This window comes from Urocampus carinirostris, chromosome 4, assembly GCF_059441175.1.
Source record: "Urocampus carinirostris isolate Australia breed hairy pipefish chromosome 4, RoL_Ucar_1.0, whole genome shotgun sequence".
NCBI lineage: Eukaryota > Metazoa > Chordata > Actinopteri > Syngnathiformes > Syngnathidae > Urocampus > Urocampus carinirostris.
In genome coordinates, this window is record NC_142352.1 from 18074251 (window position 1) to 18089086 (window position 14836).

Here is a 14836-nt window from a genome sequence, read left to right on the forward strand (position 1 = left end):
TCGGCTGTTACTTGTATAAATGCAACCAATGCTCTGTGCTCATCTTTCTGGGTAACATAGCTGCTTGTTCTAGCCGCCCGTGGAAATTTGTTTGGCTCTGCAAATCGAGGAATCTCACACTTGAAGAATGCCACAAATGCGTTCTTTTATGTCGGATTGTATCATTAAAGCCAACTTGTATAGTTGTGATACCGGCCCGCATGTCAACACAGATCGTAAAAGAGGCCGCATTACTTCAAGTGCTCCTAATCTCCCTTAGCAGGTTTTTGTATGAAAACGCATCTCTTTAAATTTGGAGGGAAGTCGAGTAAATGAAGAGTGAAGAGCGAGTAGAGAGAGGATATTTTTTTTTATCTCCCTCTCCCAGTCTGGCGGAAAAAAAGCTTTATTTTATTTATAAACTTTGAACTATTTTCAGATAAAATGCCATTTTTCCGCTGTCATCCTTGATCTTCCTTTCCATTCTCTCCTGAGCGAGCCTGGGAGGAAGACGATGCGTTGGCAATCAGATAGTGCTATCAGGCCTCTGCAGCTGCATGGCCGTGTGCTGCTCTTTTCTCACACGCACATATACAAGCACATATACGAACACACACCAGCACATCGGCGGCGAAATTAAATCACTTTACTTCCGCGGAAGCCGCAAGACGGGCCGGCGCAACACATTCCGTGATATCGTAGGTCTCGCTCAAAACAGATTAAGTTTGGATTTTTTTATTTATTATATTATTTTACATACACTCAGCCCTCTTGAAAACTACTTTGAGGTTGATTGTGTGCATATAGTCAAGCAGAATACAATTCTGACTGCAAATACGACCTTTTGTTGCAATTTATGTGATTTATAGTATTGACATGGTACATGCACAGTAATTGTTTTTTGTTAAACTTTATTTCATATTCAAAAAACACACACACAATCCAATTTTTTATTTGTGTGTCCTGAGCATTCTTTTGCCTTCAGGTGGGGAGGCGTGTTTTGACTGTTGCTTGTGCACCTAATAGCAGTTCAGAGTACCCAACCTTCTTGGAGTCTTTGAATGGTGTGCTTGAGAGCGCTCCCACTGGAGACACTCTCTTACTGCTAGGGGACTTCAACGCTCATGTGGGCAATCACAATGAGACCCGGAGAGGCGTAACTGGGAAGAAAAAAAGCGTTCCGTCCTGCTCACATGCCCCTTGCTCACTTGGACTTTTCAATGTATGAGCGATAAAGATGCATCAAGATTATCTTGCAAGAAAAAAAAGAGAAGTGTTCATATTCTCGTTTAACACAATTACAACTACAAAACCCAACAAACACAGCCCTTCCTTCTCTTTTTCCACACATCTTCCTTCCTTGCACCCCCACCCACCTTTCCCGTTTCTTTATCCTCGGCGCCTGGCATATTCAGATACTGAGTCCTCATTACAGCTCAATCCAACCTCAGCAAACACACAAACAGATTAGCTTCTTAAAACGCTCCCAATCCCCCTCTCCCTCGCTCCTCGGTGGCGCTATCAGGCCCCAGCACAACCCTGAGATGAGCCGGGGGGAGCAAGCTTACTGCCGACCGCAGTCTCCGCCGCCAAATCCCTCCGCATCACAGCCCCGTGTCACAGCTGCCTCTAATACAATTAAAAGTCATTTGCACAACGCGCCGGATTAAAGGATCATGCTATAGGTGGGGAGGGGGATCAATTGGAGGGACGGAGAAGAGAGCAAGGTGGGTCAATAATTGTGGGAACCCTTGCTTAAACTTAGATTTACATCTTTCCCTGGTGACGAGTTAAATCACTCCATAGAAGTTGGCAGCTGGTAAGCATCATATTTATCGAACAGGATATGACGTCAGTTACCGCCCCGATCGAAAGAAAAGTTACAATAATTTGTCACTTGACACTACATTTTAATATCAAATCCACGGTCACTAACTGTTAGAAAGATCCCAAGTATTTATGTTCCTCTTTATAATACAGGGTTTTCCAAAAGTCAAAAGGACACCTTTTGACATTAACTATTTGGGAAACAATTAGGAATATAAAAACACATCTGGTAAACTCAGAAAGCTTGTAATCAAAAGGAAAGTTAAAAGATGTCTATTGTAAGCACCATTGATCACACGTCACACATCAAGCCGAAATTCTTGCCATACGCGTCCCACTTTTGCATCGTTACTGGTTGCAAAAGTTTCTTAGTTATTCATGCCTTCATCTCATCCACGTCTCTTGGAATACGTGGCACATACACCAATCTTTTCACAAAACCCCGGAAAAAACAAATCACATGGTGTGATATCTGGAGATCTGGAAAGCCAGTACATGATATCATGATCATTCTGCCCAGACAGTCCAATCTACCTGTCTGGCAGTGTTGTGTTCAGAAACTGTCTAACCCTGAAAAACAGAGTGCGCTGGCACCACATCTTGTTGGAAAATTTAGTCACCAGACTTTTTCTCACTCAGTTTATCCAATAACCAGCTATCCAGTATGTCAAGATACGTCTCAGCAGTCACTGTATGGATTGTTTTGCTCATTGTAAGTACTTTTTTTCCAAACACAAATAGAAAATGGCAATTGCAACTTACAATTTTAGCGGTGTTTGTCTTATTTTTGCATGGCCAGAAAAAATAAATTATAAAGAGAATATATTACAATAAAAATATTTGCAAAATATCAATCTACAAGGAATAGCAATGTATTTGTTGTAATACCGTTCTATAATTAAAAAAGAAGACAAATGGATAATATTTGGGGTGTTTGCTATCAAGGAAATCAACAAGTGGGATGCTTTCAGTCAATCTCCCAATTGTTCTTACCGTGCCTGCTGTGATGTGTTCGGGCCACCAAGCAATGGCAGGCTCCCTCATGCCCCCTTCATAGGTGGTCTCCTTCCCACAGAGGAATGGCCCATTACTGCCACCTGACCACTCGGACACAAAGAAAAAACACTTGAGTGCCTGTGACACATACAGTTACCACAAAAATTAAGTTTATTAAATTGCTTCTTTCTAAAACAGGGGTCTGGTCACCCACATCTCTTAAGCTGAGAGCTACTTTTTTTGTGACTGATAAAAGTGAAAGGCAATGATAAGATGATTCTACTTGTTTTTGTTTTTAATATCGGACACCTGCATAAGATACCAGTTTGATATTTGTCTTTTTATTCCTCACTTAAATTTTTAGTTTTTTTATTCTTACTATTGTGCACTGGGCAGCACGGCAGCGCAGTGGTTAGCGCGTGTGTGTCATGAGATCAAACCTTCCTGTGTGGAGTTTTGCATCTTCCCCCCGTGCTTGCGTGGGTTTCCTCCCACATGTGAATGAGTGAGGGAGTTGTCTGTTTCTGTGTGCCCTGCGACTGGCTGGCAACCAGTTCAGGGTGTCCCCTTCCCACTGCCCGAAGATAACTGGGATGAGCTCCAACACCCCTGGTGCAGATAATGGATGGATGGATATTATGCACTGTTAACATCATTGTCACTATTTCCGTTCTTTGATTTCCACATTTCCAGAACTAAGAGACCAAATAAAAAGAAAGGGTTTAGAAGAAGGCTTTTAGTACAGATTTGTAATGTTTGAGGAAGGTTTTCTTGGACAGTCCTTTCCTGGTATTCTTGCAAGTTCAAAATTCATTGATGTGTTTTCTCCCTATTTTGTGTGTCTACTAAACCAAAAACTTATCAGGCTATTACTCTGATATACATTTCTAAAATAATAACTTCTCGTGCTATTATCATACTGTTAATGTTATTTTTATGCTATTACCAGGTTGTAATCACGAGAAGAACAATAAAATAGGCTGAGGCAACCACTAAAACACATTAAAACACAAATATAGCCCGCCACATGATATTAAGTGGGCTGCAAGACCAAACGGAGAAGCACTAGAGAAAAATGATCTGCATCGTGTCACACAATGAATTGCAGTGGATGTCGCCACTTGCAAAGCACCAACTGTAGCTGTATTTACCGACTACCGCTATTCAACCAGAATACATTGAAAAATAAACAACATCCCGATGTTATTTTATTTACAAAAGTTACGGGCACGCTCTTTAAGGCAATACGAATTAATAATAAAAAATAGAACCTGCAGAAAAATCTTTATATATATGAAATCTAACAGCGAAGTTTCCATATTTAGGAAAACATTTTATCAAAAATAAAAAGTAGAAAGTCTTTTAAATTATTGAATGATTATTTTAAACTACTTTTTGTCAATATGCAGTTTTCATGAGTTTCCTTAACTTAAATAAACTGTAGTGAAAACAACTTCAATTGTAGTTGCTTTTTTGATAAACACTACAAAATATTAAATCTTAGTGAAGGAAAAAATATTAAGGAAAAAAACACCTCAATTTATAATCACATCTTACATATATGAATCATAACTTAATTATGAGTCTCTGCACAGACCACCATCACTCCAAATAAGGTACACTTCTTATGGTATTCATTTACTAGTCTGGCCCCCGTGAGAATAGTTTTTACTATGTGGCCCCTGAGCTAAAATGAATTAGACACCCGTGCACTGAAACATGAGTCTTGTATATGGGCACTGAGTTATTTACATATTTACATTTCAGGCTAATTGATCATGCATTTAAAGATACAAATTATTTTTCATATTAGTTATAAATAAAACTTCCTAGAAAATCACAATGTCCCATCACTGGCGAGATACTCAGGTGTTTCTAGAGGAGTTATCTGGTGGCCGTGAGTGCCACACTGGTGACCCCTGTTCTCAAGGGTTACACTCACTCTCATTGGGACCAGACGTCAGGGCGGCCCCATTGTCGGAAGTGAAGAAAACAAAGGTACTATTTTCAACACCCAGAGTCCTCAACGTAGACAGGATTTGTCCGACGCTGTAGTCCAGCTCCATCACTGCATCCCCATACCTACGGTACAGAGCACAACATTCCCCTAACAACAAAAACAATCTGGTCCCATGGTGAGAGAATGACAGGAGAACGCACCGGCCTCGTTGGCTCTTCCCGAGGAAGCGTCTGGAGGCGTAGACAGGAGCGTGAGTGGCGTCAGCCGCCCAGTACAGGAAAAAGGGCTGTTGGGCCAAACTCTGGCGATTTATGAAGTCCAGACCTTCCTGTTCAAAAGGAAACCGGAGAGGGGACATTGTCAAGGAACAAGGTTTTTTGTGTATCAAAAAAAGCTTTGTCCCACACAAACAGTAAACCAGAAGCACTACTATAATCAGTCCATGAAACTTTGCAATAACATAAGTGTATCATAGATGCCCAAACCAGGATTTCAGAGAGGGAAAAAGCAACAAACTTAGGTTACGAGGGCACGTTTGAGGAAAAAAAATACAAAAAATTAAAAAACAGAACACTTTGTACCTGATGCATATGTGACTAAATTGACATAAGCAAATAAGTCCCCTGAGAACCAAACAAAAATCCCAACAGGACTGTTAGTATACAAATAAAAGCCCAAAAAAGAAATGTTAAAAAAAAAGGTTGGTTCACTGCAGAAACATGAAGTAAAATAATTCAAATGATATGTTTTCCAAATAAATGATTCTTGTTCTGCTGTCGGACAATTCTTCTCATTCTAAATAATAAGTCAGCATATTTTATGATCTTTTTCATCAATATTTTTAGTATTAAAAAAAATATTAAAAACAAAGTAACTAGCATGGAAACTTAGTTTTGCTCATTTTAGGTATTGTTTTTCCTTTAAAACTTTTAAGAATTATTTTATCATCATACACCCCCATATTATGCCCATATATATTAAATGCTTATATCATTTATTTTCATTTCAATTATTTATTTACAAAAGAATTGAATAAAAAACTATATGTTGTATTATATCATTAAAAAGAAAAATAATAAAGTAGTAACTATTTGATTTACTGAAGAAAAAATAACATACAGTAAAATAAGGAAAATATAAAATCAGAAATGATTCATTATAATCATATTCAGAAAAGTTACATAGGCAAATATATGTGCTAAATTTAAGTATTAGTATTCTTACTTTATGATCAATTTTAGAAATTACCTAACAGGATTTTGTTGATTTCAGTAATTTTTTAAATGTTATTTTACAGTTAACTATAAGAATTATTTTTTAAGTACATTAGAAAAATTATATTAAAAAAATATAATTATATATGCCAGATCATATAGCTGTGGTAAATTGTGGTAAGTTTGATTTTTTTTTTTAAATTCCTGTCAGAAAAAAATGGGGTTTAAAATTAGTAAAATAAAACAAATACTGATATGATCTCAAATATGAATAACCATAATTAATTCAACATTAATTGTAATTGAAATAAAGTATTGTGTTTCTTTTATCACTGGAAAAAAAAGTTTAACAAAATACCAGAAAAACAAATGGAAATAAGAAAACAATAAGAAGAAAACAAGAAAACAAAGAAAAACTTTACAAAAATAACAAGTGTTAATAAAGTAAAATACATTAACCGAAATATAATTCATAAAATTACAATATTCACTGCGATAATTCTCAGTGGGTGGAGCTTAAAACTTACCTGCAAATAAATTTGCGTGAGGTTGGACTCTCCGGTCTTTCTATCGATCTTAAACTCTTCATAGTACCTACAAAAAAAAGTTAGAGGATCAATACCATCTAAGGAAGAACGTACAAACTCTAAATGGGAAAGCAGGCAACTGATGTTCTATCCAGAACCTCAAATTGTGCGACCCTTTAAGTTTTCTTGATGCAAACTGTTCCCCAACTTTGCAAAATCCCCAACGAACCATCTAGGACAGAACACGGGGATATCGCTGAGGCGTAGAGCGGCAAGCACAGCGGCATTGACAGCCGCCGCTCTTCCACTCGCTTGACTTCCTCCAGGTGTCCTCCCATTCGGCAAACACAACCTACCGTCTCTGGAGGACACCAGCCAGTGTGTTTGTTTGAAAATGTGCTCGTGTACGTGCGTTTGTCCACAGATCAGGTAAGTTGCGCCAATTAAACTTCCGTCTAAGCGGAAAACATGGACACCTGCCAGTTGCAGTGACCCTGAATGTCCGAATGGCTGTTTTTTATGGAAGCCCAAAAGTATCAAAACTAAATAAATAAAATGTACCTTTTGAAATAAAAAATGTACCCTTTTTTCTAAATAACAGGCATTGTGTACTGTTGGACAATCATTTTCTAATAAAGTTGTCAAATTACGAAACATTAGCTTGATATTCTTAAAATGGTCACTGTGTAAAATGTGACCACTATATGTTGCTTTCTTGTTTAGTGCAACTACAAATGAGTGCTGCAAGGCACAAACTGAAACACAATCTACGGAGACCTGAACTGATCGACCAGCACTATTTTTATTCACAAGGTTTTTGGGGGTACCCTCAGCAACCAAGATGGTGGACAATCATGTCAGCTCCCTCTAGGTAGACCTCATATAATGTCAAATAAATGTATAATTGTTGACCACAGAGTATTTAGAAAAATACATGATAATGTACTTTTTATTGTTGCTTCTGCTAAATGTCATTGCACTATTGTTAAAGCAAAACCACCCTGTTTCATATGCATTTCTAAAAAAAAAAAACTTATCATGTTATTACTATGTTGTTACTATGCTATTAATGTGATATACGCAGGTTTATTATTAGAAGTAGGATTAAATAGACTCAAGTCAACTACAAAAAAAAAAAGATTTCACTATAAAATCACAATGACCCAGCACTGGTGAGCTATTTCCAGAACAGGTCCGTTCCACATCAGCTGGCCTTTGGGGGCACCCAAGTGCAACGTTGGCTCTAAGCACTATGTGGTAAATATTTTTTTCCATCTTTTATGCTGTTAGTCTTTTCTCTTTTTTTCTATTTTAAGTATTTGTTACATGTTTACCCTTGAGTGCCATGTCTAATCTTGTTGCATACAATGTTTCACAATGTTTATATCAATGACAATAAAGATAATTTAATTCATTTCAATTCAAGTTTTGGTTGTTATTGAAATCAATACTGTTTTTATTTTAAAAATTGAAGTTTTTTTACCACAAGGAGGCAGTAAAAAAATACACTATGTCCCTTTAAAATTCATTTGTAATATATCATTGACCTACTGAAGAGTCTTTTGGGGGAAGAGGAGACTTGCTCAAGCTGCTCAACCTTTGCCTGAGGGGAGCAATTTTATTTTGTGAACAGAGATTAGAATTGGGTTTTGCTTGATGTGAATTTCTACCTCCTTGCAGGCATTCAGGAATGTGCTTTTTACACATCCCATTTATGATTGTATTAGTGATGGGAATTCCAGCTCTTTCTTGAGCCTCTTTCGGCTCTCAAACGGCTTTTCAGGTTTTTTGTTATTGTTTCAATCGCTATATCAATGATTATTATGTAACAATATGCACAAAATGATTGAATAATTAATAAAAATGATCTATTATTCTACTTAATTATAGCAACATTCACTTTTTCGCTTTACAGTAAATTCATAACGTGAACAACACATCACTAAATTCTGTCCCCTTGAAGCATGGGTGTCATGGTTAAATAAACATAGGGCCAAATTTTTAAAAAATGGTTGCAAGCCAAGGGCCAGACTGTTGGACTGTTGAACATTTTTTAAATTGTGCTTACTAAATGTGATCAAAAAAACATTTTTTCTTACGACTCAGCAGTAATCTTCAACACTAGAATGATTTTAATTAATTCATTCATTCATTCCTTATCTTACGCCTATCACACGCTTCTTGGAGTATGATAAAAAAATAAATCGAGATAATCTCAGGGGCTGTAAGAAAACTTTTTCCGGGCCACACTGGCCTGCGGACATTGACTTCGACAAAGATTCTTTCAAATGTTAGATCCCTTCTCTGAATAGGTCTGAACAGCTTGTAATAAACGGGCGGTGTCAAAACGGTGGCCAGATGGGATTCAGGACTTGAGCTGTAACGACTTCAATGTAGCCTAATGTAGAGGAGTAAAAGTACCGTTTTCTTCGCAAATTTACTCAAGTAAAAGTATTTAAGATTTTAGGAGATTCAAAAACACTCATAGAAGTACATTTCCTAAAACTTACTCAAGTAAATGTCACAGAGTAAATGTACTTCATTACTAACCACCTCTGCATTTACCTACATGTATATGTGAGGTGCGACGTCACTGACTTACACTCTCTCTACGTTTTGCTGCTCTGCTCCCTCTACGTTTGGCACACTTGGACTACCATATAAGAGTATGAAACGTGAAGTAAATGTTTGTGTGGTATTGTACCTGCCCACCATCTCCAAATTGTTGTATACGGGGATGTTGGGTCGCCTGCTGTTGTTGTTGTAAGGCCCAAAATGGCAGTTGGGGGCACCGAACCATTCGTCAAAGCCGTTTTTCAGAGGGAGGTACTGCGCTCGGTGGCCCAGATGCCTGTCGAGAAGTAAAGTGCGCTCAGACAGGAGGGTGTCAATGTGGATGACCGTGCATTTTCAGCACCCCACAGATTCTGAGTCAAAGATTGGACTCCGCTCACTCGAGTAAAAGGTCTGCTTTGGGCTGGTGACACGTTATTCTTTGTTTGTTATGTCAGAATTTCACCAGAGGAGATTTTAGTTTAAGAGTTTGAGAAGTTTGGCGGGTAATTCACATGTGGATGGAGCGGGAGAACAAAAAACTTCAAACCAGTAAGGTCTAGAAACAACATTTTCACTGAAAAAAAAAATCAAATTCGTATTCATTGCCAAACAGCTGTAGACATGTTTCAATCATACACTGTCAATGACAGATGTAGACGCCAACTGTGTTTATATATGTATATATATATATATAGTAGTTGACAGATAGCTCCCATCCATACATTATCTGCACCGCTAATCCTCAGTAGGGTGCTGGAGCCCATCACAGCCATCTTAGGGCAGTGGGCCAGGGGACACCCTGAACCGATTGCAGGGCACACAGAGACAGACAACTCACTCGCTCATTCACACCGAGGGACAATTTCAACAGGCCATTTAACCTGACATGCATGTTTTTGTAATGTGAGAAAATGGGGACACTTAGAGGAAACCCACGCAAGCACGGGGAGAACATGCAAATTCCGCTCAAGTAAGCTGGTAGCTGGATTTGACTCTATTACCCCAAAAACTCTAAATGGTTGGACCTGTTTTAATGGTAGGCCCTAAAATTACAAAGTTTTGGGTTGTTTGGTATAAAACTTCCACAAAAGAATTACCAGCTGTTATTTTGACATGCGTATTGCTTTAAGATATTGGGTCTATTCATTAATGAAAATAAAATAACGCTTCAAAACTTGTCATTTTCTAAACATAACCGCCACCAAATTTTGGAGGGAGAATAAAAGTAAAAAATCAGTGGTACTTTACAAATCAGTTCATTTCGAAATATTAATACTCCCCCGGATTTGACCATTTTGTTGAAGAGAGGCACTAAATTATTTCAATTGTCTTGTAGAACAAAGAATTGTGACCATATATTTCAAAAGAAAAGGCCCTAAAATATGTACTTTTTTGTTTATAGAACCAAAAATGGGGCTGTTTGAAACCACACAAATAAATATAACTCAAGTGTTGTTTTGGACTTAAAAAACGAATGTTGAATCAAATTGATCTAATTAGTCTATCAGAAAATAAATGTTTTGACATTTTATTTTAGATTATAACCTACCCAGCAAAAACATGTAATTTTGAAAGCACCTTAGATAAATGAAAATGCACTCACCATTTCCCAACAATCTTGCTATTGTATCCTTTCTTTTTCAGCATTTGAGGTAATAGGATCTCATCCTGTGATATTCCTCCCACAATCTCCTGTGGTGTGTATGCTGAAAAGGAGGTTTATTATTTAGTAATTGTGGCTGTTGTGCCAATTGACATAAACTGAATGGCGATAAACATGAAGGTGGCTACGGGTGTGCTTTATTGTCGGGATGCACGATAAGGTTTCTTACGGATACCAATAATAAAAAAATTCTTAGTCCTGGTGAGTAATGCTGATATTTTTTTGTGTCTGTTTAAACTGCATGATAAATTAAAAAAATAAAATAAATCCACATGCAAAATCCAATTTTTAAGGGTCATTACTTTTACCTTACACAGCTTCAGTAAATATGTCTCCCAAAAGAAGTATTGGTGACTAGAGAAAGATGATTAAGAGTGTGTTTATCGTGTGAAATTATGTCACTTCTAAGCATTATACCTACATGTGTTCTAATCAGAGCCGAGGCATAAGCAAACTAAGCGACTGTATGTTTTTACAACTTTATATTCTGTTTATAAATCAGATGTGTCACCTTCTCCTAGGTACCTACTTACATTTACATAATAATTTAAGTATTTGTTTGATCTTTTTAAAATCAGTGTTTTATAAAACTGTCTGTTTAGTGTATTTATTGTTGTAACGATTGGCCAATTAAGGTCGTGGAGGTCTCATTGCGGCCCACCGGACGCAGATTTATTACAAAGATGATTTGCTAAAGAAACAGAAAACAAGCACACTACGCTTTTTGTACGTCAAGTACAGAAAAGTAACACATTATGTGTTATGGCACTCGTTTGCGGATGTGGTCTGGCAGCTGTCAATCTAAATCTTGTCGATCCTAATTAAATTGCAAGCACAGACACACAAGGGAGTGCGACTTAAAAAGGAATAGGAAAAAAAACATATTAAAATTAAAAAAATCTTGGAGTCGCTCTCGTTCAGAAGCCTTACGATCACAACATTAAACATTCAAATTATTATGGCCAAGCTCTCCTGTGCCTCGTACATGTTATTAAGAAGTACAATCACGTTGTGTTACTACTTCTATAGACAATCTAAATATATTATAATGAGGAACACAAATGCTTAAATTATTTCTAACAAGTAGAACCAGCCTATTGAATATCAAAGCGTGCCATAAAAGTGATTACTCATTGGGTCTTTTTCCTATTGGGCTGATATTTATGTCGTCATGTTTGTCTGAAATCAGTTCGACAACCATTGGCCGGATAATTATCATGCATCTCTTATTTTTGTATGTCAGTGATTTATTGATTACCATTTCTGGCATGACCATTAGTGGTGTAGAAGCCATTTCGAACAGGTAGCCTCCCAGTAAGAAGAGCTGCTCTGGCTGCAAGACATATGACATGGAGGGAGGTGTAGTGTTCAAATAAGAGGAAATATAATTCATGAAAATAATACAATTATTTCTCTTCACTCACATGGCGAGCATAAAGGGTTGGCAGTGTAAAAGTTGGGGAAAAGCATGCCCTGTGCAGCCATGGAATCCAGGTGAGGGGTCTCTTTTGAGGGTTGACCAAGAACTCCCAGGTCCCCCCAACCCATCTGATTCGCCGAAAGGTACAGAATGATGACAGGGAGATGATTTTAAAATGAGAAAAATATACATAAAATATACATGAAATACGTAAAGACTGTAACACCCACATTGCCAAAGACATATAATAGACGTCTTATTAGTGTCTCGTTTGGACCAAAATTCTCATTGATAAAGTTTTGGCCCCAATTTGGACCACTCAAATTTTTGAAATACCACGTATTTACATTTAGTGGTACAAAAATTATAACATTACTTTGTTTCAAACAGTCATTGATCAATGTCTTGCATCGAATAAGATGTTTGAATCATGACCTCACATCAACTATTTTACTTGAGACCAAAGACAAAAAAAAGTTTTAGTTTGTTAAAATTGTATTTAGTGGAGTGGATGTGGAATTTATTTTCTCAGGTTTATGTTAGCAGCACGGCGGCGCAGTGGTTAGCGCTTGTGCGGCACAGTTCATGTCATGGGAACCTGTCGTGGGTTCAAATCCAGCTCCAGACTTCCTGTGCGGAGTTTGTATGTTCTCCCCGTGCCTGCGTGGGTTTCCTCCGGGCACTCCGGTTTCCTCCCACGTTCCAAAAACATGCATTTCAGGTGAATTGGACGGTCCAAATTGTCCCTAGGTGTGAATGAGCGAATGAGTTGTCTGTCCCCGTGTGCCCTGCGATTGGCTGGCAACCAGTTCAGGGTGTCCCCTGCCCACTGCCCGGAGATGGCTGGGATGGGCTCCAGCCCCCCCGCGACCCTAATGAGGATAAGCGGTACGGCTAATGAGATGAGATGAGATGAGATGAGGTTTATGTTATCAAATTTGTGTACCGGTAGTTTTAAAATATATAATTAGCTGATCAGTGTCAAGATAGACATGTCTAAACTTTGTCCTAGAAAAATTTTGACTTTTGGACCAATTTCAAACAACACTAAAACTGTCTATTTATTAAATTTGGTCCAATGATAAAGCTAGCGCGATCCAGGGGTTGCTATTTTAGGTTAAGTTACTGAAGTCAGACAGGAGCTAAATAATCTCGAGTACAACAACTTTGTTAAAAATAAATTGATACAATTCAAAATCCATTTGATTGTAGTACAGAATTGTTATTAAAAGTGCTCTCCGGAATTTAAAAATATTGCTACTTTCTGACGCCATGTCCTGGCTTAAACTCATGTCAAGCCGCTTGAGTGGCATGAGCGAGTACGTCCATTTCTTAGATGCGCTCGGATACAACATTTTTTCATCTTTTTGGTTTAGCGTTTAAACAGCATTTGAAACTGTCCTTTTCTTACTTTCACTATTTTCATGCTACACTAACAGAAAACCACAAGCATGAAATCACTCTCCAACCACCCTCCACCTTTCCTGCTTCCTAATGTGTTGTAGGTCCCTCTGATAAAAGTAAGCTAAAAGCAGATAAGTGCGGTGGAAAAACTTTGTAAAGGCTCTTTAAACACAATTGGGCATTGTTAACACGTATTAAATCCAGGCTTAAAACACACTTCTATTCTGTAGCTTATGAATTACCTATATTTCCCATTGACGATAGCTGTACATTGTATGTGTATTGCAACATCCATTGCAGCCGGGCCATCCTAGAAGGGGGATTACCTCATGTGCGGTCCTTTCATTTCCCTCATGTTGAGGTTTTTGAGTTTTTCCTTACCCTCATTTAGGTTTTAGATCAGGGGATTGTGTAATAATAGTCTGTGGTTTGCAATAATCTATGGTATGTGCAGCCCTTTGGGACTCCTTGTGATTAAGGGCTATACAAATAAACATGACTTGACTTGACTATATGTCTAGTTTAAATTTAAAGCCTAAATGTAACTATCTAAAAAAATATTTTACAACCACAGTAGACAAATTTTAGCCTAGACATCTGTGTGATTTTATATGTCACTTTGACATTTTTCTGTCACAAAATAACGCCTAGGCTCATTAAATATCTAAAATTAGACTAGATGTATAAACAAAGAGTTCAATTAGCTGTCTACTTTCAATTTAGACATCTAACCTAAATTAAGAAATGTATAAATTTTCATTTATAAGTCTTAGCCTAGACGTCTAAGTGACCTTTGACTTCTAGCAGACCTCTGTTAGACACAGAATTGTTTAGTAGGCAGTATTATGTTATGTGCCAGATACAAGACGAATTTTTCATTCAGGATTCACGCAAAAAAAGAAAACAAAAACTCACGTCATCCATAAGCATGATAATAATGTTTGGTGGCGGGGTAATTTCCAATTTTTCTGCCAAAGAAAAACATAACGAAGCATAAAAGAAAGTTAAACCGTAAAAAGTCATCACTAAAGCCGCAGCCTAAATTAACTACCCGGAAGTGAAATACTCAAGGCGGGTCATTTGCGCAGCATTTGGGCATACTTGTTAAAACATAGATTTGACGAAAATTATTTTGAAACAACAACAAAAAAATGGTGCCGTCAAATTCCAATTTTTCTATAAATGATACTAAAAATAATATACTTGGAATTAAAAAAAAAAGTTTTACTGTTTATCTAGGGGCATGCATAGTAAACTGTGGATTTGACGATTGATAAAAAGAAACTAATA

The 14836-nt window shown here is 37.5% G+C and overlaps 1 protein-coding gene across 4 annotated transcripts in view; it reads right to left on the reverse strand.

Annotated features, from left to right (window-relative positions):
* galns (galactosamine (N-acetyl)-6-sulfatase) overlaps positions 1-14594 on the reverse strand; it is a 43283-nt gene extending 28689 nt beyond the window's left edge. For all 4 annotated transcript variants that reach the window (XM_088333821.1, XM_088333820.1, XM_088333823.1 and 1 more), the window contains exons 1-9: positions 14462-14594; positions 12147-12270; positions 11981-12055; positions 10663-10765; positions 9208-9354; positions 6504-6570; positions 4963-5090; positions 4745-4884; positions 2800-2903 (exon numbers count right to left, since the gene is read on the reverse strand). In XM_088333821.1, coding sequence (XP_088189947.1) covers positions 2800-2903; positions 4745-4884; positions 4963-5090; positions 6504-6570; positions 9208-9354; positions 10663-10765; positions 11981-12055; positions 12147-12270; positions 14462-14569 — 996 coding nt within the window. In that variant the 5' untranslated portion in view covers positions 14570-14594. The remainder of the gene's footprint in view (positions 1-2799; positions 2904-4744; positions 4885-4962; positions 5091-6503; positions 6571-9207; positions 9355-10662; positions 10766-11980; positions 12056-12146; positions 12271-14461) is intronic.
* Between the last annotated feature and the right edge of the window lie 242 nt (positions 14595-14836).